Source organism: Suncus etruscus, chromosome 7 (genome assembly GCF_024139225.1).
Source record: "Suncus etruscus isolate mSunEtr1 chromosome 7, mSunEtr1.pri.cur, whole genome shotgun sequence".
Lineage (NCBI taxonomy): Eukaryota > Metazoa > Chordata > Mammalia > Eulipotyphla > Soricidae > Suncus > Suncus etruscus.
Genome location: NC_064854.1, coordinates 58,825,531 through 58,847,466, shown reverse-complemented (window position 1 = coordinate 58,847,466; position 21,936 = coordinate 58,825,531). Strand labels below are relative to the sequence as shown.

Below are 21,936 nucleotides of genomic sequence, written 5' to 3'. Positions count from 1 at the left end.
AAGGAAGGAAGGAAGGAAGGAAGGAAGGAAGGAAGGAAGGAAGGAAGAAGTGACTTTTAGCCAGCCTAGCTAGCGGAACAGAGTTTCCGGGAAGGAAGGAAGGAAGGAAGGAAGGAAGGAAGGAAGGAAGGAAGGAAGGAAGGAAGGAAGGAAGGAAGGAAGGAAGGAAGGAAGGAAGGAAGGAAGGAAGGAAGGAAGGAAGGAAGGAAGGAAGAAGTGACTTTTAGCCAGCCTAGCTAGCGGAACAGAGTTTCCGGCATGGCCCAGATGGTGCGGAATCTGGCCGAGAAGGCCCCAGCGCTTCCTGTCGTGTGTATAAGACTGCTATTTGAATAGAATAAAATAAAATCATAGTGTCAAAAGAAAGAAAGAAAGAAAGAAAGAAAGAAGGAAGGAAGTAATGAATGAAGGAAGTAAGGAAGGAAGGAAGGAAGTAAGGAAGAAAGAAAGAAAGAAAGAAAGAAAGAAAGAAAGAAAGAAAGAAAGAAAGAAAGAAAGAAAGAAAGAAAGAAAGAAAGAAAGAAGAAAGAAAGAAGAAAGAAAGAAAGAAAGAAAGAAAGAAAGAAAGAAAGAAAGAAAGAAAGAAAGAAAGAAAGAAAGAAAGAGAAAGAAAGAAAGAAAGAGAAAGAAAGAAGAAAGAAAGAAAGAAAGAAAGAAAGAAAGAAAGAAAGAAAGAAAGAAAGAAAGAAAGAAAGAAAGAAAGAAAAAAGAAAGAAAGAGAGAAAGAAAGAAAGAAGAAAGAAAGAGAGAAAGAAAGAAAGAAAGAAAGAAAGAAAGAGAAAGAAAGAAAGAAAGAAAGAAAGAAAGAAAGAAAGAAAGAAAGAAAGAAAGAAAGAAAGAAAGAAAGAAAGAAAGAAAGAAAGAAAGAAAGAAAGAAAGAAAGAAAGAGGGAGGGAGGGAGGGAGGGTGGGAGGGAGGGAGGGAGGGAGGGAGGGTGGGAGGGAGGGAGGGAAGGAAGGAAGGAAGGAAGGAAGGAAGGAAGGAAGGAAGGAAGGAAGGAAGGAAGGAAGGAAGGAAGAGAAGAAGGGAGGAAGGGAGGAAGGGAGGAAGGAAGGGAAAGAAAGAAAGAAAGACTTAAGAGCAATTCCTAGTATAGCTTACTTTTTCAGTGAGTTTAGGCCTTTCCCCAGAGAAAATTCAGTAGAGATTAAAGGAGATTCCATACGTTATTTCCAACTGACTTCGCCTGATTTTATAAATGGCAGGAAGCTAGCTAGAAAGTTTCCCATTTTCCAACTAGACCAAAAATGACTAGACTTTAACAAACAACACTAAGATATTTTCTTTATAGATTAATTTTTTAGCTCATTCAAAATAGAACTTCTCGAGGCTAGAGTAATAACATAGCAGGCAAGACACTTGCCTTACACATGGCAGACTGGGTTCGATCGCTGGCATTCCATATGGTCTCTTGAGCCTACCAGGAGTAATTTTTGAATGCAAAGCCAAGAGTAATCTCTGAGCACTACCAGGAGTGGCAAAAAAAATTAAAACTTCTCAACACAATGATTTCCCTTCCCTATATCACTGGGGTCTCTGCTTCAGAAACTGGTTTAATTTTTTAATTTTCATTTGAAGAAAATATAGAGCTCTACATTTGGATAATTTCTCCAACCAAATTGGAAAACAGTATAAGAAGGTTGTCTACAGACAGTATCAAGATGCTACCTTTACCAAACGGTTGGAGAATCCCAATTTCCAAGAAGATGGTATCTTGGGACCTGTTATCAGAGCACAGGTCCGAGATACGCTCAAAGTAAGTAATAGAGCCAGGGAAATAATAAAATCGTGGGAGACAGGGGCTGGAGTGATACCAGGGTGCCTGCTTTGCACATGGCCAATACAGTACAGACCCCAGTTCGAATCCCAGAATCTTACACGATCCTCTGAGCCTGCCAGAGGCTCTGAGCGCAGAGCCAGGAGTCACTCCTGAGCACTGCCAGCTGTGATCCAAAAACCAAAAAAGAAAAAAAATCGTGAAAGACAGCTATTAAGTCCAACCATATAATTGTTATCCTCCAAGGGGAGCTTTTCATGTTTCCTTGGTATTTGCATTTATTCATTACCTTCCTTGTAGTACAAAGAATCCAAGACTTTATCAAATTTATCAAATTATCCTGAAATAGCACCACAAGTGCATGTAATTTGGAGCAAGGAGACCATGATGACAAAGGAACTAAAAAAACAACAACCACCAATAGGATAAAACATAACAGCATCTCTTATAATGTTCCTTTGCAGTTGCTGTTTTCTTCTAAGCTTTCTAAGAGCTTGGTAAGAGAGAAAGTGTGTTGGAATCAAGTTCACAGTAGTTAGAAAAGAATCAGTTTGTCTTGCTACTGAGATCTAGAAGTATTTCACCACTGGATGCTTAAAAAGAAGCTCTTGTATGTAGGATATTCTACCAGAAGTAAAAGAAAAATCCTTACCTCTGTTGTGATATATTGAAAAGTTGCCCAGCTTTTTAAGATGCTGCCTATTTGGGACTCATGGCAGACCTTTAATACAGTTCTTTCCTATGTTCTAAGTACATAGTTAATTTGATAATGTAAGGCTTGATTTGTATTCAAGAATAGTGATTTTTTTTTCGGGGGGCCACATCCCACAGTGCTCAGGGCTTACTCCTGGCTCTGCACTCAGGGATCACTCTTTGCAGTGCTTTGGGGACCCTATAGAATACCAGGGGTCAAACCGAGTCAGCCCATGCAAGGCAATTGCCCTCCCCTCTGTACTACTTTCTGGGTCCAGATTCCTAAAGGTTCTTCTGAGATTTTCCCTTCAATGTTACCTCAGACCAGCAAGTTTGGACAACTGGGCAGCTTTGGGCAAGATTATGAGTAGGATTATCCACAGATAAAGGGCAGAGCCAAAGGGATTTGGCTCTTAACATTGTAAAAGATAAGACTAAGGTTTTGCTTTTGAAGATGAAGGAGCCCCCTTCATCTATGCCAGGGGTCTCAAACTCGTGGCCCGCCGGCCATTTGTGGCCCTCTGCACAACATTTTGTGGCCCTGCCCTAGAGGAATTTTGTTTTGTTTTGTTTTGTTTTTAGTTGTTTGGGTCACACCCCCCAATGTTCAAGGCTTACTTCTGACTTTGCACTCAAGGATCACCCCGACTTTGCCTCCTGCGGCCCCCAGATAAATTGAACTTGAGACCCCTGATCTATGCCATTAACACTCCTCTCCATCTTCTCATGGGGTAGACAAAGAGGGGATTGGTGAATTATTTACTCCCTTTATTTAAAAACAACAAAAGTGTCAAAAAACAGTGTTTCTACTTCCCTCTTTCCCCTCCTTTATAAGGAATTCCTTTATAAGTGCCTTTAACAGGTGTGTACCTACACCTCTTCAGAAATTCAGGATCTAGAATTTATTGTTCATCCTCCCCCCTGGAAAAAAAAATGGTTCTCAGGAATCTGAGAGGAGAAGTTGCAGATTCAAAGAAAGATATGGTCATATGGATGGAGAGCAGGATGAGAATCAGTCTGGAGATGTTAAACCTCAAGGGAGGTGTCGCTTCTAAAGCCAGACTTCTAAGGTCAGAGCAAAAGGACAGTAGGGAGGGTGATTGCCTTGCATGCAGTCAAACAAGAATCAATCCCTGGCATCCCATAGGTTCCCCTTAGCCCTGCCAGGAGTGGTCCCTTAGTGCAGAGCCAGAAATAACTCAATGCTGCCAAGTATGCCCCTCCTCCCCCATAAACAAAGAAAACAAAAAACAAAATAAAATAAAGTAGAGCCATTTTTCTTTCTGATTCCTACCTTCCAAGGTAATGGAAACTCTTCTCTTACAAAATTAGTTCAATGAACAAGACAGAACACCACACACATGGAGAATCCAAACCCAGCCAAAGCCCAACTGAGAAGAAGCCGCTTTCAGAACCTCCTGCACCTGGGTCACCTACAAAAATTGACTTTCCTCTAGGTTACTCTCTTGATCCTATTTGCATCGGTCACTATATTGCTGGTTAAACTGTTTGTTCTACCTAATAAAACTATTATTAATAGCTACTCTTGTTCTAATGCCCCATTGCAAACAGATAATTTTGTGTCCAATTCTAGTGGTTTAATAATATGCAGTTCTGGGGAAATGCATAATGTTGTTAGATTTTAATGGTTCTCAGCTATCCTAGTAAATATTTCCCATTACTATGATGTTTGATTGTATATATCATTTAGCAACTTATTCTCAAACTAAGTATGCCTGCAAAAATGTCTTTATCCACAGAAGGAAAAGGAACTTGATACTATAAACTCTTATTATAGTGCTCATTATAGGAATGTTTTAGAAATCTTCTTTTCAAATTATGTATACCTACAGAAATGTTATAATAATTTTGCTTAGGGAAGTATAGGAAAGGGAGCTTGGGAGCTCTAGACTCGTATTGCAATATTCAGTTTACGAATGTTTAGGAACTTGTTTTCGAATTGAGTATATCTTCAGACAGGTTCTAATATTTATGTTTAGAGAAGTCTATGACAAAAAATTGAGGTAAAAGATTGCCAGAGTACACTTTTTACCCTCAGCCTGGTTTGGATTATTTCGTGCATGATCCTGGGATTAGATATACATCACACTGCTTCTTTCCTTTTTTTTCTTCCTCCCTCCATCTCTCTTTTCTTTTGTTCTTTCTTTTTTCCTTTCTTCTTTTTCTTTCCTTTTCCTTTTCCTTTCCTTCCCTTTCCTCTTCCCCTTTCCCTTTCCCTTCTCCCTTCCCTTTCTGTTTTTCTTTCTGTTTCCCTTTCCCTTTTTTTTTTTGGTTTTTGGGCCACACCCGGCGGTGCTCAGGGGTTACTCCTGGCTGTCTGCTCAGAAATAGCTCCTGGCAGGCACGGGGGACCATATGGGACACCGGGATTCAAACCAACCAACTTTGGTCCTGGATCGGCTGCTTACAAGGCAAACACCGCTGTGCTATCTCTCCAGGCCCCCCTTTCCCTTTTTTTTTTTTTTCTTCTCCTGGCAATGCTCATAGGTCACTTCTGTCTCTGCACTCAGTACTTATTTCTAGTCCTATTCATGGAATCATATTGGAATGAAGGGGATAGAACCTTGGTTGGCTATATGCGGGGCAAGCATCCTACCCATTGTAAAAAAAAAATAATAATAATAATAAAAGAAATACATCACACCACATACATTCATATCCTCCTCTCTTAATTATCTTCATGAAATAATATAATACATCCTGACATTGTTTCATATTGCAGATCGTGTTCAAAAACATGGCCAGCCGTGTCTATAATATTTATCCTCATGGAGTGACCTTCTTGCCTTATGAAGATGAGGTCAATGCTTCTTCCGTATCAGGTCTGAGTCTTTTCTCCTTCTCTTCTGTTGAGTGAAAAATCCTGGCTTCTGAGAGATGCCATATTTTTAGCTCTCCTTTCTGTCCATGGCATTTTCTGGTGGCCTCAGATGCTATGTAGAGGAGGGATGTTTTTTCTTCTGGAATGTTGTCAGCTCAACAAGACATTCTGGGGTCAAACATGGCCTTCTTCTTGGTGCCATAGTGGTCTCTAGTTAAGCAATACCCAATACCTGTGTGTAACCCAGGGTTTGACCTGTGGAGTTGATTGAACATGAAAAAGAATCCTAATTTTTTAAAGGGGCTTGTTTTCACCTTGAACATGAAAACTTTTCCCACCAAATGCAAATTTGATTCTCTTTTACTGCAGGCACAAATACTATCATTAGACCAGTTCAGCCAGGGGAAACGTATACATACAAATGGAATATTCTGGAATTGGATGAACCCACAGAAAATGATGCCCAGTGCTTAACCAGACCATACTACAGCAATGTGGACATCACACGGGACATCGCCTCAGGGCTTATAGGGTTACTGCTAATTTGTAAGAGCAGGTCCCTGGACAAGAGAGGCATACAGGTAACCTGGCCTCCAAGTGGCCCTTCCAAAATTCCAGGAATTTTTTCTGACAGGAACAGTCAATAATGTGGCTTTTCTTTTAAGAGAATGGTAAACATCAAGTAGCTCATTATATTTGTGCAAATACAGCGTTTCTTCCTCCGGGTTTTTCAAAACAAGTTTGAAGCCACTTTGGTTTTGGTTGTATAGAGTGTAAATCAGGCTCTGTCTATACCATGTTCTGTCTGCTACCGGAAGTCCCCTTTCTGTCCACTTGGCCCCTTTTGCCTGATTTGTTCACCTCTTCCACTCCTTCCTTGGATATTTATATTAAGGTTCATAGTTAACATGTTTTTCTGTGTTTTATCTGCTCGTTTACTGCTTAAAGATATGAGTAAAATCCTATATTTATCTTTCAGTGACTTGTTTCACAAAAATATTGGGCCCTCCAGGGCCCACCAATTTTACTGCATATAGAAGTACCTTATCTTTTTTCTATTTATTTTTCCTTTTTCTTCCTTTCCTTCTTTTCTTATTTGTTTTTCTTTTATTCACTTTCCTTTCCTTCCCTTTCTTTTTTCTTTTCCTTTTTTCTTATCTTTTTCTTTCTTCTTTTCTTTTCTTTTGTTTTTCTTTCTACTCCAGGCAATGCTCAAGACTTCCTCTTGGCTCTGCACTCAGGAATCACTTCTGGTGGTACTCTGGGGACCATATGGGATTCTAGAGAAATTAACTCGGTTGGGCCACTTATATTTTATATATATATATATATTTGGGGGGCAGAGAGATAGCACAGCAACAGGGCATTTGCCTTGCACACAGCTGATTAGAACAGATGGTGGTTCAAATTCCAGCATCCCATATGGTCCCCTATGCCTGCCAGCAGCGACTTCTGAGTGCAGAGCCAGGAGTAACCCCAGAGCACAGCTGGGTGTGACCCAAAAACTAATATATATATTTTACACAAACTATCTTGTCTTCTTTATAACTCACCTGTCACTGGTCTTGCAAATTGTTCACAAGTCAGCCACTGTAAAAAATGTTGCAATGAACATAAGTTCATTCTTCGAGATAATGGTTTTGGTTCTTATCAGACAGGGTTGGGGTCTTAGGCCATACTCAGTAGTGCTCAGTGGAACCATAAACAATGCTTGAGGTTGACCTGGGGTTCAGTTTATGTTTATAGGTTTATGTTGAACTGGGGTCAGCTGACTGTATGGCAAGCCCCTTAATCACTACTAGGTCTCTTCATACTTATTATATATAAAAGATATTAAAAATATCAACAGGTATATTAAAATATATACTTTGGGGTCATCTGTGTCTTTTTCAGAAAAATGTCTGTTTACCATCTCTGCCCACTTTGGGGGGGGGGTTGGGTTTTGGGTCACACCCGGCAGCGCTCAGGGGTTACTTCTGGCTCCATGTTCAGAAATTGCTCCTGGCAGTCTTGGGGGAACATATGGGATGCCTGGATTTGAACCAATGACCTTCTGCATGAAAGGCCTTACCTCCATGCTGTCTCTCCGGCCCCTCTGCCCACTTTTTAAACTAATACATTTTTTAATGGACTCATCATGAAATATGCAATTACAAAGTTGTTCATGATGAAATTTTAGTTATACAATGTCCAACACCTTTCACCAGTACACATTTACCGCCACCATGTCCCCAGTTTCCATCCCGCTCTCCCCTCTCAATGGCAAACATTTATTTTTTGTTTTGTTTTTTGGGGCCACACCCGTTTGATGCTCAGGAATTACTCCTGGCTAAGTGCTCAGAAATTGCCCCTGGCTTGGGGGACCATATGGGACACCGGGGGATCGAACCCGCGGGCCTTCCTTGGCTAGCGCTTGCAAGGCAAACACCTTACCTCTAGCGCCACCTCGCCAGCCCAATGGCAGACATTTTTACGCTTTCTCTTTCTCTCTTTCTCTCTCTCTCTCTCTTTCTCTCTCTTTCTCTCTCTCTCTCTCTTCCCTCCCTTTTAGACTGTCCCCCCCCCCTTTTTTTTTTGGCCACACCCAGCAGTAATCAGGAGTTACTCCAGGGTCTGCGCTAAGAAACCACTCCTGGCAGGCTCAGGGAACCCTGAGGAGCCCACAGGAGACTGAGGATTAAACCCAGGTCAGCCACATGCAAGGCAAATGCCCCACCCACTGTGCTATTACTCCAGCCCCCTAGACTGCCCATTTTTTAAATACGTAGGTTGTTTGATCTTTTTGTCATTGATTTGTATGAGTTATTTTTAGACTTTGTATATTAACAGCTTTACAAGTATCTTCTTCCATTCCATAGACAATCTCTATTTATTTATTTATTTATTTATTTTTATGGTTCACACCTGGCAGTGGTGCTCAGGGGTCACTCCTGGCTCTACTCTCAGAAATTGCTCCTGGCAGGCTCGGGGGATCATATGGGACACCGAGATTTGAACCACCGACCTTCTGCATGCAAGGCAAACACCCTATCTCCATGCTATCCTTCTGGCCCAGTATCTTCAGTTTTTAGACCCTCACACTATGCTACAGCTTTTAGTTTGACCTTTGTTGATTTTTGCTGTCACTCCCTTTGCCCTTGCATTCCCAAGACAGGGTCAGGGATTTATGGCTTGTCTCAGGTGACTTTTTGTTGTATCTACTTCATCTGTTCTCATCCTGTAGAAGGCAAGTCTAGAGAGTGATTTGGTCTTTGTTTTCCTTTCACATTCCAGGTTTGTTGGCATTGGCTCTGCCATGAGTGAGTCGCATCATCTCTCCATTTCTTCCTTTTGTCCGTTGGCTTAATCTCCTCCCAAGATATTACAGGGTTGACATCCCACCTGGGACAGCTTAACAGGGCAAAAATCCCCATTCATTTTAGAGACCTGCACTAGAGAGAGATAAGAAAGAGCCTCTTGGCAATGAAGTTTTGAATAAAATTGGCCCTAGACCATTGTTTGATTGTTGGTACTGGATAGTAGAATTATCCAGATAAATGTGAACAAAAATCTGGCTCTTCTCACTTTACCTTTATGAAAGAAAGTCACAAATTATCAACATAAATGCCTCCTCAGTTGGGCTCACTAGTAACCAAAGAAATCTCATCTTAAGGAATGCTAAATAAATCTAAGCCTAGAAAAATCAGAAATGCAGGCTGGAGCTAGGACAGTGTGTAGGTACCTGTCTTGCCAGCATAAGTAGATCCCTGGCATCCCATATGATCTCCTGAGCACTGCTAGGAGTGATTTCTGAGCACAGAGCCAAGAGTAACTGCAGAGCACTGCCAGGAGTGATTCCTGAGTACAGAAACAGGAATAACCTCTTAGCATCACCTAGTGTGGCCCCCAAACAAACAAAATGAGCAAAGAAAAATCAGAAATGGGAGCCGGGAAGGTGGCGCTAGAGGTAAGGTGTCTGCCTTGCAAGTGCTAGCATAGGACGGACATCGGTTCGATCCCCCGGCATCCCATATGGTCCCCCCAAGCCAAGGGCGATTTCTGAGCGCATAGCCAGGAGTAACCCCTGAGCATCAAACGGGTGTGGCCCAAAAACCAAAAAAAAAAAAAATCAGAAATGAATGTTTGGAAGATGATGATTTTTTTGGTATTAGGAAAAGAAATGTAGCATCTCCAATTATCCTATGCAGCTACTTGTAATATATCCAGTCACTCGAGCCAAAACATTTTTATTTGTTCAATGACAGTGATCAACCCATTTAGTATTTTTCTAGCAGGCTATTTTGGTCACTGAATTTTTTGATTTGCTCCATTTGCTTTCACATGTTATCTTTGGCTCCAACAAATGATTCAGACACAATGAGACCTCATAAAAGCCTGATGTTTGTGGCTTCTGTGAAGCCCCAGGGTTGTACACACACCCCTATCTTGAATTTCTGAGAATTTAGTGTTGCTGGCAATGGAGTGGAACCAGAGTCACTGAACAGAATGTTTTTGCGCCCCAACAGAGGACAGCCGACATTGAGCAGCTGGCAGTGTTTGCTGTGTTTGATGAGAACAAAAGTTGGTACATCGAGGACAACATCAACAAGTTTTGTGAAAACCCTGATGAGGTGAACCGTGATGACCCCAAGTTTTATGAGTCAAACATCATGAGCAGTAAGTGGGAACACTCTTGGTCCAGCCTAGTTTATACCTCTGACTCTGTGTAATGGGGACTGAAGTTCTTCCAGCTCTTCCTCTCACTTTCAGTTCAAGGAAATAGGGGGTCTGTCAGCAGAAAGTTGAAGTTGTGTTCTCTCTATATGTCCTCTTAATCTTCTGTTACCAATATACAGAGATGTAGGTATACATAAGCATGTTTTCCAAGAAGAATGGTAAGAAGGCATTTTGTGTGCTGGTTAGTGGCCTCTGGGCATTTGAGACCATATCACGAGGATCCTTACATATGGATGGAAATATTAAAGCTCAAAGACTTGCATCAAGACTGTATGTAGGTGAGGGCTGGAAAGTTGCACAGCAGAGAAGGCCCTTGCCTTGTACACACAGCTGACCTGGGTTTGATCCCCAGTATCCTTTAGAGTCCCTGAGCACTGACAGGAGTGACTCCTGAATGCAGAGCCAAGATTGCAGAGCCTGGGCATTAATTAAGTGTGGTCCCAAAGCTAAGAGGGGGGAGGAGAGAGAGAGAGAAATAGTAGGTAATACTGATGCCAAGAAGAACCCATCAGAATGGCTTTCTCCTTGGGGGTGGTATAAAAAAGGGGGGGAGGGGTTTCTCCTTAGGGACCTGACTACTTCAAAGACTCAGTGGGTCCAGATGATGAACTTCCAACATTAGGCTTTTCCTCCAGGTAGAATGAGCCAAAATCAGAAGTGGGCCCTAAATATTCATGTAAAGTTGATCAATGAAAGAAGGTTAATAAACCTTCTGTGTCTGTGTCTTCATTTGGCCAAGCTATGAGAACATACCCTCCTCCAGGAGAGCTGAGCCTGCCCTGGTTGTACCTCCAGTCTGGGCCCACCTTTCCTGAGCAGTTGTGGCTCTGGCACAGCTCAAGCATCAGGGTGTCCCTCTGAGGCATCATTAGGCCCCTGCCCTCTGGTTGGTAGAGTTATGGTGTGACCAAAGTCCCTCCTCTTTCAGCCATCAATGGCTATGTGCCAGAGAGCATTCCCACACTCAGATTCTGTTTCGATGACACTGTCCAGTGGCATTTCTGCAGCATGGGAGCCCAGGATGATGTTCTGACCATTCATTTCACTGGACACTCTTTCATCTATGGGAAGAGACATGAGGACACCCTCACCCTCTTCCCAATGAGGGGGGAGTCAGTGACCGTCACGATGGATAATGTGGGTAAGTTTCAAGGTTATCTCTGTTATAGAACAAGCCCTGCAGCTTTCTGGTCTAGCCCAACTCCTGTGCTTCTCTTTCTGATGCTCTGTGAGCTTTTCTTTTAGTGCTTCTCCTGAGTCTTCATTGGGGTATTAATTTCCTGAGTGGGTCCAGTTCTTAAAAATAAATTTCATTTATACCTCTGGACTAAGTGGAAAGATAAAGAAGCTGCAAGGCATAATGTTGAGAGGGAGTATAGGAATGGTGTCACAGCAGAGATTTGCTTTCCTATATATGCCCTTCTCTCTATTTCTGTTTTGTTTTTGAGCCACACCCAGCTTAGGGGTTATATTACTCCTGGCTCTACACTTAGGGATTACTCCTGGTCATGTTTAGGGGATCATATGGGATGCTAGGGACTTAACCCAGTCCAAATGCATGCAAGGCAAATTCCTTACCCACTCTGGCCCTCTTATGCTCTATTTTAAAACAACCACACAGATGACCCAAAAGTCAGAGACCATAGCTTGTGTACCTTTGAGGCTGACTGCAGAGACAAAGTGATCATAGGAACCACCTGGGTCTTGTTCTGTCATCACTGGGACTCACTGTCTAACCTCACTTATATCATACACTCAGTGAAGACACAAATCAACATTCCCCCCCTATTTTTTAAACCAACAACATTTTCTTACTGAGTGCCTTTGATGCTTCAGTATGACATTGCCAGTGACATTGCCAAATTCCAAGTCTGATAAACACTCAACAAGGAACTCTTTGGTGGGCCAAGAAATTATTCTCTTCCCCAGAGATTCAAAATTGTCCTGGACCCACCTGAATTCTTTTATGAATTAGAACTACCCAAATGTCTCTATTTTCAGGTGTTTAAACATCATAATTCTCCTTTGAACCCCAGGTTTGGTTTTTTGTTTTTGTTTTTGTTTTTGGGTCACACCCAGCAGCGCTCAGGGTTACTCCTGGCTCTACACTCATAAATCGCTCCTGGTAGGCTCGGGGACCATATTGGATGCCGGGATTCAAACTACTGTCCTTCTGCATGCAAGGCAAATGCCCTACCTCCATGCTATCTCTCTGTTCTGAACCCCAATTTTCTTAGGGTGTTTCTGTTTGGGGGCTCAGGTGGACAGACCTAATGGTACTCAAGGTCTACTCCTTGTTTAGTTCTCATGAGTTACTGCCAACATTGATTAAACCAGGATCAGCCACAAGCAAGACAAGTGCTTTAACCTCTGTATCATCACTCCTGTCTCCCCTTAATCCTATTTTTCAAAAAAACCCAAAAAGATGTTTAGCTAATAAGCTGTCCTTTTTTATTCTTGAGTAATGCCTTTGTTTTGATTCTCTGTGCTGATTTTCATTCTCTTAAATCTCTACTGAGCCATCCTTTTGGTCTTTATCCTGCTTCATGCATCTCTAAATGTGGACAAACTATTCCCAAGTTTATTGAGCATGGTTTGGATGTGACAACAATGTCAGACTGCTCAGAAGTTTTCTCTCTTTCTACTCATATCCCTTTTTAGAGAACAGTCCTCAACAGACCCCAGATCCTCATGGTCTCTAAATCACACTGGAGTCTTCTTGACTAAAGCTTAGAAGGAATGCTCTACACGTCCACCCCACCAGATCCTACACTTTCTGGACTCACAACTCTCTGCTCTCCCCATCTCTCTCCTTTCAGGAACATGGATGTTAACCACCATGAACTCTCATCCACGGAACAGAAACCTAAGACTGAGGTTCAAAGATGTCAAGTGCATCCGGGAATATGATGACGAAGATTCATATGAGATCATCTATGAGCCTATTCCAGCCCCCACAGCCATGTCAACACGCAGGATGCGCGAGCCTTCGGAAGACTCCGAAGAAGATGATTACCAGGACATGCTGGCTTCCCAGTTTGGAATTAGGTCTCTCCGAAATGCATCCAGCAGTCAGCAGGAAGAGGAGTTCAACCTGACTGCAGTGGCTTTGGAAGATTATTATGACTCTATACCTCCCCACAGCCAGGTCAATGATGGCTCCAGTGCTCCTTCCCCAAGTAACAACAGCAGGTTTATGGACAATCTCTTGACAGGGCCTCAAGAGAGACTTGGGTTCCCAGAAGCCACTGTGGCTGGTCCCCCAGAAAAAGACTTTAGCTTGCCTAAGGTCAATTCTTCTGAAGAGGAACATTCCAGTCCTTACTCTGAAGACCACATAGAGGACCCTGTGAAGTCAGAGATCACTGAAATACACTTGCTCCCCCATGGAGAAAGTGTCCAAGGAATGGGAAGGTTCCTGAAATCCAAGAGATTTAAGGCAGGGAGAGGTGGTCGAGCCACAAAATACAAATTCCCCCCAGTGGACTCAGCAACACCAAACAATAGGAGGCATTCAAGCCATGGCCATATGTCTCTGTCTCCAAGGCAACCCCAGGAAAAAGTTCTCAATGATCAGCTATTCTTCAAACTAATAGATTCATCAGATATCATGAATAGGACATGGCAGTTGGTGTCTGAGAAAGGCAGCTATGAAATCATCAAGGAGGCAGGTGAAGACATGTCCGTTTATGAGCTCAAGCACCCCGAGAAGGACTCAAGATCCTGGGGAAAAAGTGCCCGCATCACAGACTGGCCTGGACAGCAGAGCAACCACTCAAAGATTTCTGGAATGAATCATAGTTTGCTCCAAGTGGGACAGGATGAAAGACATGAGGGGTTGAAGAAAAACTCGTTTTTTATAAAGACACGGAAAAAGAAAAGGGTGCAAAATTTTCCTCACAGTGCTCCTCTCTCTCCCAGGGGTTTCCCTCCACACAGAGAAAGAGCCAACACTTCTGACAAGATACTGACTCTTCCATTGTTGCCTGACACACTCAATGAAACATCTCTCCCCACAAACTCCAATCATATATTACCCAGGCTTCCTGACCTAGGAATTTCACTTCCACTTCTTGACGATGGTCAGAACCCCCAACATGAATCCAGTCAGACAAGTCCCCCACCAGATCTTTACTCAGAAGAACATACTCAACAGTTCCCAATTCAAGACTTAGATCAAATGCTTTCCATCTCAGACTACAGTGCCAGAACTTCTGCAGAGCCTGGTGAGATGCCCAGTTATGGCCTAAGAAATGAGTCCTTTCCTACACACCTTGATCAAATACTGCCTGTCTTGGAATCTGAAGTATTGCTGGAAACTGTCTCTCCAGATGTCAGTCAGTCATTGCTCTCTCCAGACCTGGCTCAGGATACTTTTTCCACAGACCTCAGTGACATCATCCTTTCCCCACACCTCAGTAACACCACCCTTTCCTCAGTACTCAATGAGACTACACCTTCCTCAGACCCCAGTGAGACCACCCTTTCCTCAGAATTTTCCTCAGACTTCTATGAGGTAATCCATTCCCCAGACCTCACCTGGGATGGCACTTCCTCAGACCAAAATGAAGTAACCCTTTCCCCTGAGCTCTTAAGGTTACCCTTTGTTCTCAATGAGGAGACACTTTCCCAAAATCTCAGTGAGGCTATCCTTTCCCCAGATCTTGCCTGGAACTACGAAGAGACATCATATCCTCCTGAAGGCAGGCCCACATGGTCTCCTGCAGACCCAAGTATGACATCTGGCACATCCCAGTCCCTGCCTCTTCCAGAACATGATCAGATGTCCCCCTCTCCCATTCTTGATCAGAGTCCATCTCCAACAGTCAATGACTTTAGGCCAACAGATTTCTACCCACCAGTGATTGTGGGCCTAAGTGGAGCTGATGGAGATTACATCGAGTACATTCCAAAGGAGAAGGTCCTGAGCAGTGAAGAACTAAATGTGGAGATGGATTATGTGGCCTATGATGACCCTTACCAAACTGACATTCGGACTGATATCAATTCCTCCAGGAATCCAGAGCACATAGCCTCCTTTTACCTCCGCAGCAACTCCGGAAATAGGAAGTACTATTACATCGCTGCTGAAGAGATAGTCTGGGATTATGCGAAATTCACACAAAGGTTCACCTGACTTTCTCCTTCTTTTATAGTCTCATTTTGCATTTACTGCTGAAAAAAAAAGTCACAGTCACCATCTAGAGACCATTCTAGAGTCCATATGGGATGCTGGGATGCTGGGGGATAGGACCCTGATTAGCTGGGTGCAAGGCAGACACATTACCCACTGCACTATCTCTCCAACCCCTCAAAACCTTTTTTTTTTTTTTTTTTTTTTTTTTTTTTTTTTTTTTTGGGCCACATTCATTTGATGCTCAGAGGTTACTCCTGGCTAAGCGCTCAGAAATCGCCCCTGACTTGGGGGGACCATATGGGACACAAGGGAATCGAACCACAGTCCTTCCTTGGCTAGCGCTTGCAAGGCAGACACCTTACCTCTAGCACCACCTCATCGGCCCCTCAAAACCTTCTTTTTAATTCTTAGTAGACCATACAAAGTATCTTTAGTCTCTATAGTCTCTAGTCAATCTTTAATTCAGACTCCATGAAGTTCCACAAGCAGAGTTCCAGGAAAAATATTTGCTTAGAAATAGTCAATATTTGGAAGCCAGAATGATAGCACAGTGGTAGGGTATTGGCCTTGCACGCTGCCTACCTGTGAGAGACCCAGGTTCAATCCCTGGCTTCCCATATAGTCTCCCAGCTTGCCAGGAGTGATTTCTGAACACAGAATCAGAGTGCCTCTAGATATGGCCCAAAAACAAAAAGAAAAAGATAAAAAGAAATAGAAATAGTCAATAGTTCCTCCTGTAAGAAATTAAACTGTTAGGTGTGATAGGACAGCAGGTTGGGCTCTTGTCTTTCATGTGGCTGATTTGGGTTTCATCCCTAGCTTTCCCTGAGCACCACCAGAAGGAAGCCCTGAGCATTGCTGGGTATGGCCCCAAAACAAAAACAAAAACAAACCAAGAAATGAAACTGTTGTTCCAGTGAGATGGACCATGAAGATGCCGATAGTCTCCCCGAGAACACAGTGTATAAGAAGGTGGTTTTCCGGAAATATCAGGACATCTCTTTTACCAAACGGGACCCCCGTGGGGAGTACGAAGAGCACCTTGGCATTCTGGGTCCTGTTATACGAGCCGAAGTGGGTGATGTGATCCAGGTAAGCCATCTAGAGAGCCTGGCTAAGGAAGCTAGCGAATTTCCCAGACATAATAGAGGGTTGCCTGGGAGGAAGGCAAGCAAGCATTTCTCTCTGCTCCATGATTTCCATTTCATTTTACACAGTTGACAAAATAGTTGGATCCCTTAAAAAAAATTCTTTTTGAGCAGGGGTGGGAAACAAGTTCGACACAAAGAGCCAAAATTTTAAACTGTGAGTCAGAGAGTGACCTGCCAAAACAGACAAACACTCACACAAAAGCATATAATTTTAATAATAATATATTAAATACATATTGCATTTTGCCATTTTGAGTGAGGGTAAAAATCCTGCAGTGAGGGTGAGGGTGTGCTGCATCCTCCGCACTAAGAACTAACGGCAAGATGTGACCCAGCATGTGACACATGGGTCCCCCCGCTCGCTGGCCCGTGCAGTTGTTTCCGAGGGATGGGAAACGAGATGCTGAAGCCTGGGGCGGGACTACGTGCTCGGAGATCTCTCCTCAGAGGTCCCTCCTCAGAAGCAGCAGAACAAAATCCAAACTTGGCAAAGAGCCACAGTATACAAAATAATAACAGGCAAAGAGCCGAAATTCATTTTGGCTGGGAACCGCATGCGACTCGAGAGCCACGTGTTCACCACCCCTGTTTTTGAGTTTCACTCTAAGGGCTGACTTAACAACTGTCTAACTTGAGCCAAATCTGTGACTCTGAGGTTAGATAGTTAGATAGCAAAGGTTTCAGAATATCTGACTCATGGGGCTGGAGCAACAGCGCAGCAGGTAGGGCATTGGCCTTATATCTGGCTGACCCAGGTTCAATCCCAGCATCCTATATGGTCCTCTGAGCCTGCCACAGTGACTTCTAATCCCAGAGCCAGGAATAACCCCTGAGCAATGTTGTGTGTGGTTTAACCCCTCTCCCCCAAATAATAATAATAATATCTGACTCGTCCTTTTATTGTTATTTGTTCGGTCCTTTAGGTGCGCTTTAAGAATCTCGCCTCCAGGCCGTTTTCTCTGCACGCACATGGACTCTCGTATGAAAAGTCTTCTGAGGGGAAGATCTATGAAGATGAGTCCCCACAGTGGTTCCAGGAGGACGATGCCATCCAGCCTAATGCCAGCTACACATATGTGTGGCACGCCACAGAGCGCTCAGGGCCCGAGACTCCTGGCTCTTCCTGCCGCACCTGGGCCTATTACTCTGCTGTGAACCCGGTGGGTGCTGTTGCCTGCCCTTCCCCTGACAGCAGGACCAGGATTATTCCCAAGAAATGTCTATGCTATTAGGGCTCTAGTCACCTATGACTTTTGGATTCTCCTTTGCAATCTCAGAGGTAGACTTGAGCCTTCGGTGGGGAGAAAGGCTGGAAGGTTTGAAATAGTCTATGCAGAGGAAAATGCCATCATAATTCTAATTATTATTTTCTTTTAAAAATCATTATAGTTGGGGTCACATGGTCACTCCACAGTGAATGTTTATTATATCAATGCATAGTTTTCTCCTTTCACTCCCACCTATGTGATCAAAATCTCCACTAATTAATTTTCCTAATGTTCCTTCAGGTCCATGTTGTTACCTCTGACCCCAACTTGATATTCTCAATTCAAGGATTCTTTATCATTCCATACCATCTGTTCCCTATAAACTACAAATTAGTGAGCTTGCATCTGATATTTGTTCTTTTCCCTCTAATTTGTTTCGCTTAACTTGATCTCCTTTAGTTCTATCCAAGTTACCATGACAGCATGGTTTTATCCTCTTTTACAGCTGCATAGTATTCTTTGGGTGGTATCTTATCCTTAATTTGTTTATATGTTGTTGGGCATTTGAGTTGTTTCCTCAGTTTGGCTATTCTCCCAAGCACACCATGAACATAGCTCTGTGCACCTCTTTTTGAATTCATATTTTGTATTTTGAGGGTACATGCCAAAAATTGGAAATATTGGGGGGAAAAGGTTGGGGTTTTTTTTTTAAGCTTCCTGGAACTCCTAAGTGTTTCCTTGTTGCATTAAAGCCCTTTGGATGGGCTTGGATGGTGGTGGATGGTGATGGATGGTGATGGAGGGGCCTTTCTCCTCCAACCCAGGCCACTTGTGTCTGCAACCCCCTCCAGCCGGCAGGTCAGCAGGTTCAGGTAGAGGCAAGGAAATCATCCACAGACAGGTTTCAGGAAATATCAGCTTTATTCATGTCCTAGCCAACATGTATGGCCCATCATAATCATTTACGCTGGATCTTTAATCAGCCCTGCATCTTAACTTGTCTTTCAGCCATCTCCCCTCCTGCTACTTCTCCATCCTCCATCCATGCAAATCCCCCCTGCCCTTGAGGCCAAACCTTTTTGTTACCTACCAAAGACCCCGCCCAGACATGGGCAGGTTTTTCTTATAAGTAAGGTTACACAGGAGGAATGGAGGGTTACATTTCCTTTTTGTTTTTGGAAACATCTACAAAGTTCAAGATTTATTTCAGGGACTGGGGAGATAGTTCCAAGGGCTAGATGGTTGTTTGGTCTGTGAAACCTTGAGTTTGATTGCTGGCATACTCATGATCCCTGGAGCACTGCTTGAGGTGGATTCCAAAATTAAAGACTCCATTTCAGTTTTGATAGAGAAAGAGCACAGATTTAGAGTTTTCAATTCTGCTTGGACCAAGGCAAGATACTTGACTTCTTTAAGACTCAATTCCCAATATTTATATGAGGAAAATAGTAGGCACCACTTTATAGATGCTGAGTAACTTCTGTTCAATGAATTAATTTTTGGGGGGTTTTTGGGTCACACCCAGTGGTGCTCAGGGGTTACTCTTGACTCTGTGCTCAGAAATCACTCTTGGCAGGTTCAGGGGACCATAGGGATGCAGGGATTCAAACCACCATCTGTCCCGGGTCGGCTGCTTGCAAGGCAAACATTGTGTTATCTCTCCGACCCTGAATTAATGCTTTTCTATACCATACTAGGTTGTTTCCAGATTGATCAAATACTCTGGCAACATACTCAGCATAAATGCTTGAGTATCTTCATCATAACGATTCCTCTTACTGAGACAAAGTCTCCACTCAAGGAAGGAAATATGAATGTCACAGAATTAGAGGTGAAACAAATCTAGAACCTCAGAGAGGTTTACTTTTCTCTTTTCTGGAGGGTTGAAGTCTGCAACAGAGTTGGGCTTCATTTCCTGGCTCTGGAACTCTGGGAAACATGTGGTACCAGGGAGAATGCATGCCACGCTCAGGCTGCAGTCCTTTGAGCCATCTCCCTGGCCTTGAAAGGGAAAGTCTCCTCCATCTCATTCTTGAGTATCAGGAGAGTTGCACAAAGCCTGCTAGTACAGTGAGGCATGATTTGCTCTGCCTGTCTTCCAGGAGAAAGACATCCACTCGGGCCTGATCGGGCCGCTTCTCATCTGCCGCAGAGGAACGCTGCATAGGGAGAGCAACCTGCCCATGGACAGGCGGGAATTCGTGTTCCTATTCATGGTCTTCGATGAGAAGAAGAGCTGGTATTATGAGAAGAAGCCCCAGAGGTCTTGGGGATTCCCGTCTACAGATGAAAAAAACTCCGAGCAATTTCACGGTACCCTTCCCCCAGCCCCTTGTGCCTTTGCTCACATCTGCTGCCTTTCCAGTATCATGAGCCCAGACACACAAATTTCTTTTTGATATCTGGACCACATCTAGTGGCACTCCAGGGTTACTCCTGGCTCTGCACTCCGAAACCACTACTGGAAGTCTTGGGAGACCCTAATGGATGCTAGGATTGAACCCTAGGGTTGTCTGTGTGTAAGGCAAATGCCCTCCCTACTGTGCTATCTTATTCCAGCTCCAACACACAAGATTTCTAAGCTGCTTGTTTTGCAGCAAAGCCAAGTCCTAAATGTTTCCCTCCTCAGGAATTTCTGATGGGTGCAGTGAGGGGGAAAGAGAGTCTGAAAAGGGATTTTCAGGGGCTTCTGAAATATCCCAATCACCTCACAGAGAGGTAAAATGATCTGCAGTAGAATAGGCAGAAAAGATCAGATCAGTGCATCATTTGAGAAGGAATAAACCTGGCTCTTCACCCAATGTAGATAAAAGAGACCTTTAGGGGCCGGGCGGTGGCACTAGAGGTAAGGTGCCTGTCTTGCCTGCGCTAGCCTTGGATGGACCGCTGTTCGATCCCCTGGTGTCCCATATGGTCCCCCAAGCCAGGAGCAACTTCTGAGCACATAGCCAGGAGTAACCCCTGAGGGTTACCAGGTGTGGCCCAAAAACCAAAAAAAAAAAAAAAAAAAAAAAGAGACCTTTACGGAGAAGAAATGGTTGTCTACATGAACCAGCTCAAAGGAGAGTGATCTGAGCACCCCAGTTCTCAGTGATTCCCAGGCAGGAAAAAAAAAAAAGAGAGAGAGAGAGAGAGACCTTTACGAAAAAGAAATGGTTGCCTACATGAACCAGCTCAAAGGAGAGTGATCTGAGCACCCCAGTTCTCAGTGATTCCCAGGCAGCCCCCAGTCTTTGAGGTTAAAAAAATGAGACCAGGGCCCGGAGAGATAGCACAGCGGTGTTTGCCTTGCAAACAGCTGATCCAGGACCAAAGGTGGTTGGTTCGAATCCCGGTGTCCCATATGGTTCCCCGTGCCTGCCAGAAGCTATTTCTGAGCAGACAGCCAGGAGTAACCCCTGAGCACCGCTGGGTGTGGCCCAAAAACCAAAAAAAAAAAAAAAAAAATGAGACCAGAACTAGGTAGAGAAGTTGAGGGGTGCTGAGCCAGCAGCTGGTGGGCAAGATTCACTAACAGTACACTAGCCCCCATTTTTGTCTGTAATTTTTATATTTTTGTATTGGTATTTTTGTCTGTAAACAGTTAGTAGATTCACACACGGGTGGTAATGAAAGGTGGCGTTGAGGATGTGGTGAGTCAAGGAGAAGGATGTGGGGAAAAGAGAAGAAGAAAGGAAGAGGAGGACTCCTGAGGGTGATGGAGGGAGGTGAGATCTGGTGAGGAAAGACTAATCTTTGAGGACCAGACCCACCACCCACTTTCCTGGGAAAGGGGAAAAAAATAAAACCATTTAAAGGGCACAAAGAAACTTGTTTGTGTCTACACTAGCTTCAACCCAGTGCCAGGCTTCTCTTCTTCAGTCCATTTATGCCCTCAGGCACTCTACTTTTGGGGGTTATCAGGGGGCCAAACCTGCATTCTCAGGGACAACTACAGGTATTATTGCTCAGAGGACCATATGGGACCAAACCAACCTGGGACCCCAGCATTTGAATCTCCCCCTCACTCCTGCCAGTTTTTATTTTTTTGAAGGTTTATACCTGGTGATTCTCAGGGCTAATTCCTGGGGGCTGGGGTGGGGGGAATCCACTGGGAATGCCAGGGATTTGACTGGGGTCACCTTCATGCAGATGAGCCCACGATCTTGCTTATTCTCCCCATCCCTTTGTTCATCACTCCCTCCCCACTTAGCCCTATGGATTCCTAATTCTACTGTTCTTTGTCCTTTAAGCCATTAATGGACTGATCTACAAGATGCCAGGCCTACGCATGTTTGAGCAGGAGTGGGTGCGGCTGCACCTCTTAAACCTTGGCAGCTCCAAGGACATCCATGTGGTGCATTTCCATGGCCAGACCCTGCTGGATAATGGCACCCAGCAGCACCAGTTGGCTACCTGGCCCCTTCTGCCTG

The 21,936-nt window shown here is 43.8% G+C and overlaps 1 protein-coding gene across 1 annotated transcript in view; it reads left to right on the top strand.

Moving 5' to 3' along the window:
- F5 (coagulation factor V) overlaps positions 1-21,936 on the top strand; it is a 60,760-nt gene that overhangs the window by 25,427 nt on the left and 13,397 nt on the right. The window contains exons 8-17 of the mRNA XM_049776386.1: positions 1,579-1,756; positions 5,214-5,313; positions 5,682-5,893; positions 9,818-9,968; positions 10,957-11,169; positions 12,848-15,155; positions 16,083-16,257; positions 17,240-17,476; positions 19,627-19,837; positions 21,757-21,936. Coding sequence (XP_049632343.1) covers positions 1,579-1,756; positions 5,214-5,313; positions 5,682-5,893; positions 9,818-9,968; positions 10,957-11,169; positions 12,848-15,155; positions 16,083-16,257; positions 17,240-17,476; positions 19,627-19,837; positions 21,757-21,936 — 3,965 coding nt within the window. The remainder of the gene's footprint in view (positions 1-1,578; positions 1,757-5,213; positions 5,314-5,681; positions 5,894-9,817; positions 9,969-10,956; positions 11,170-12,847; positions 15,156-16,082; positions 16,258-17,239; positions 17,477-19,626; positions 19,838-21,756) is intronic.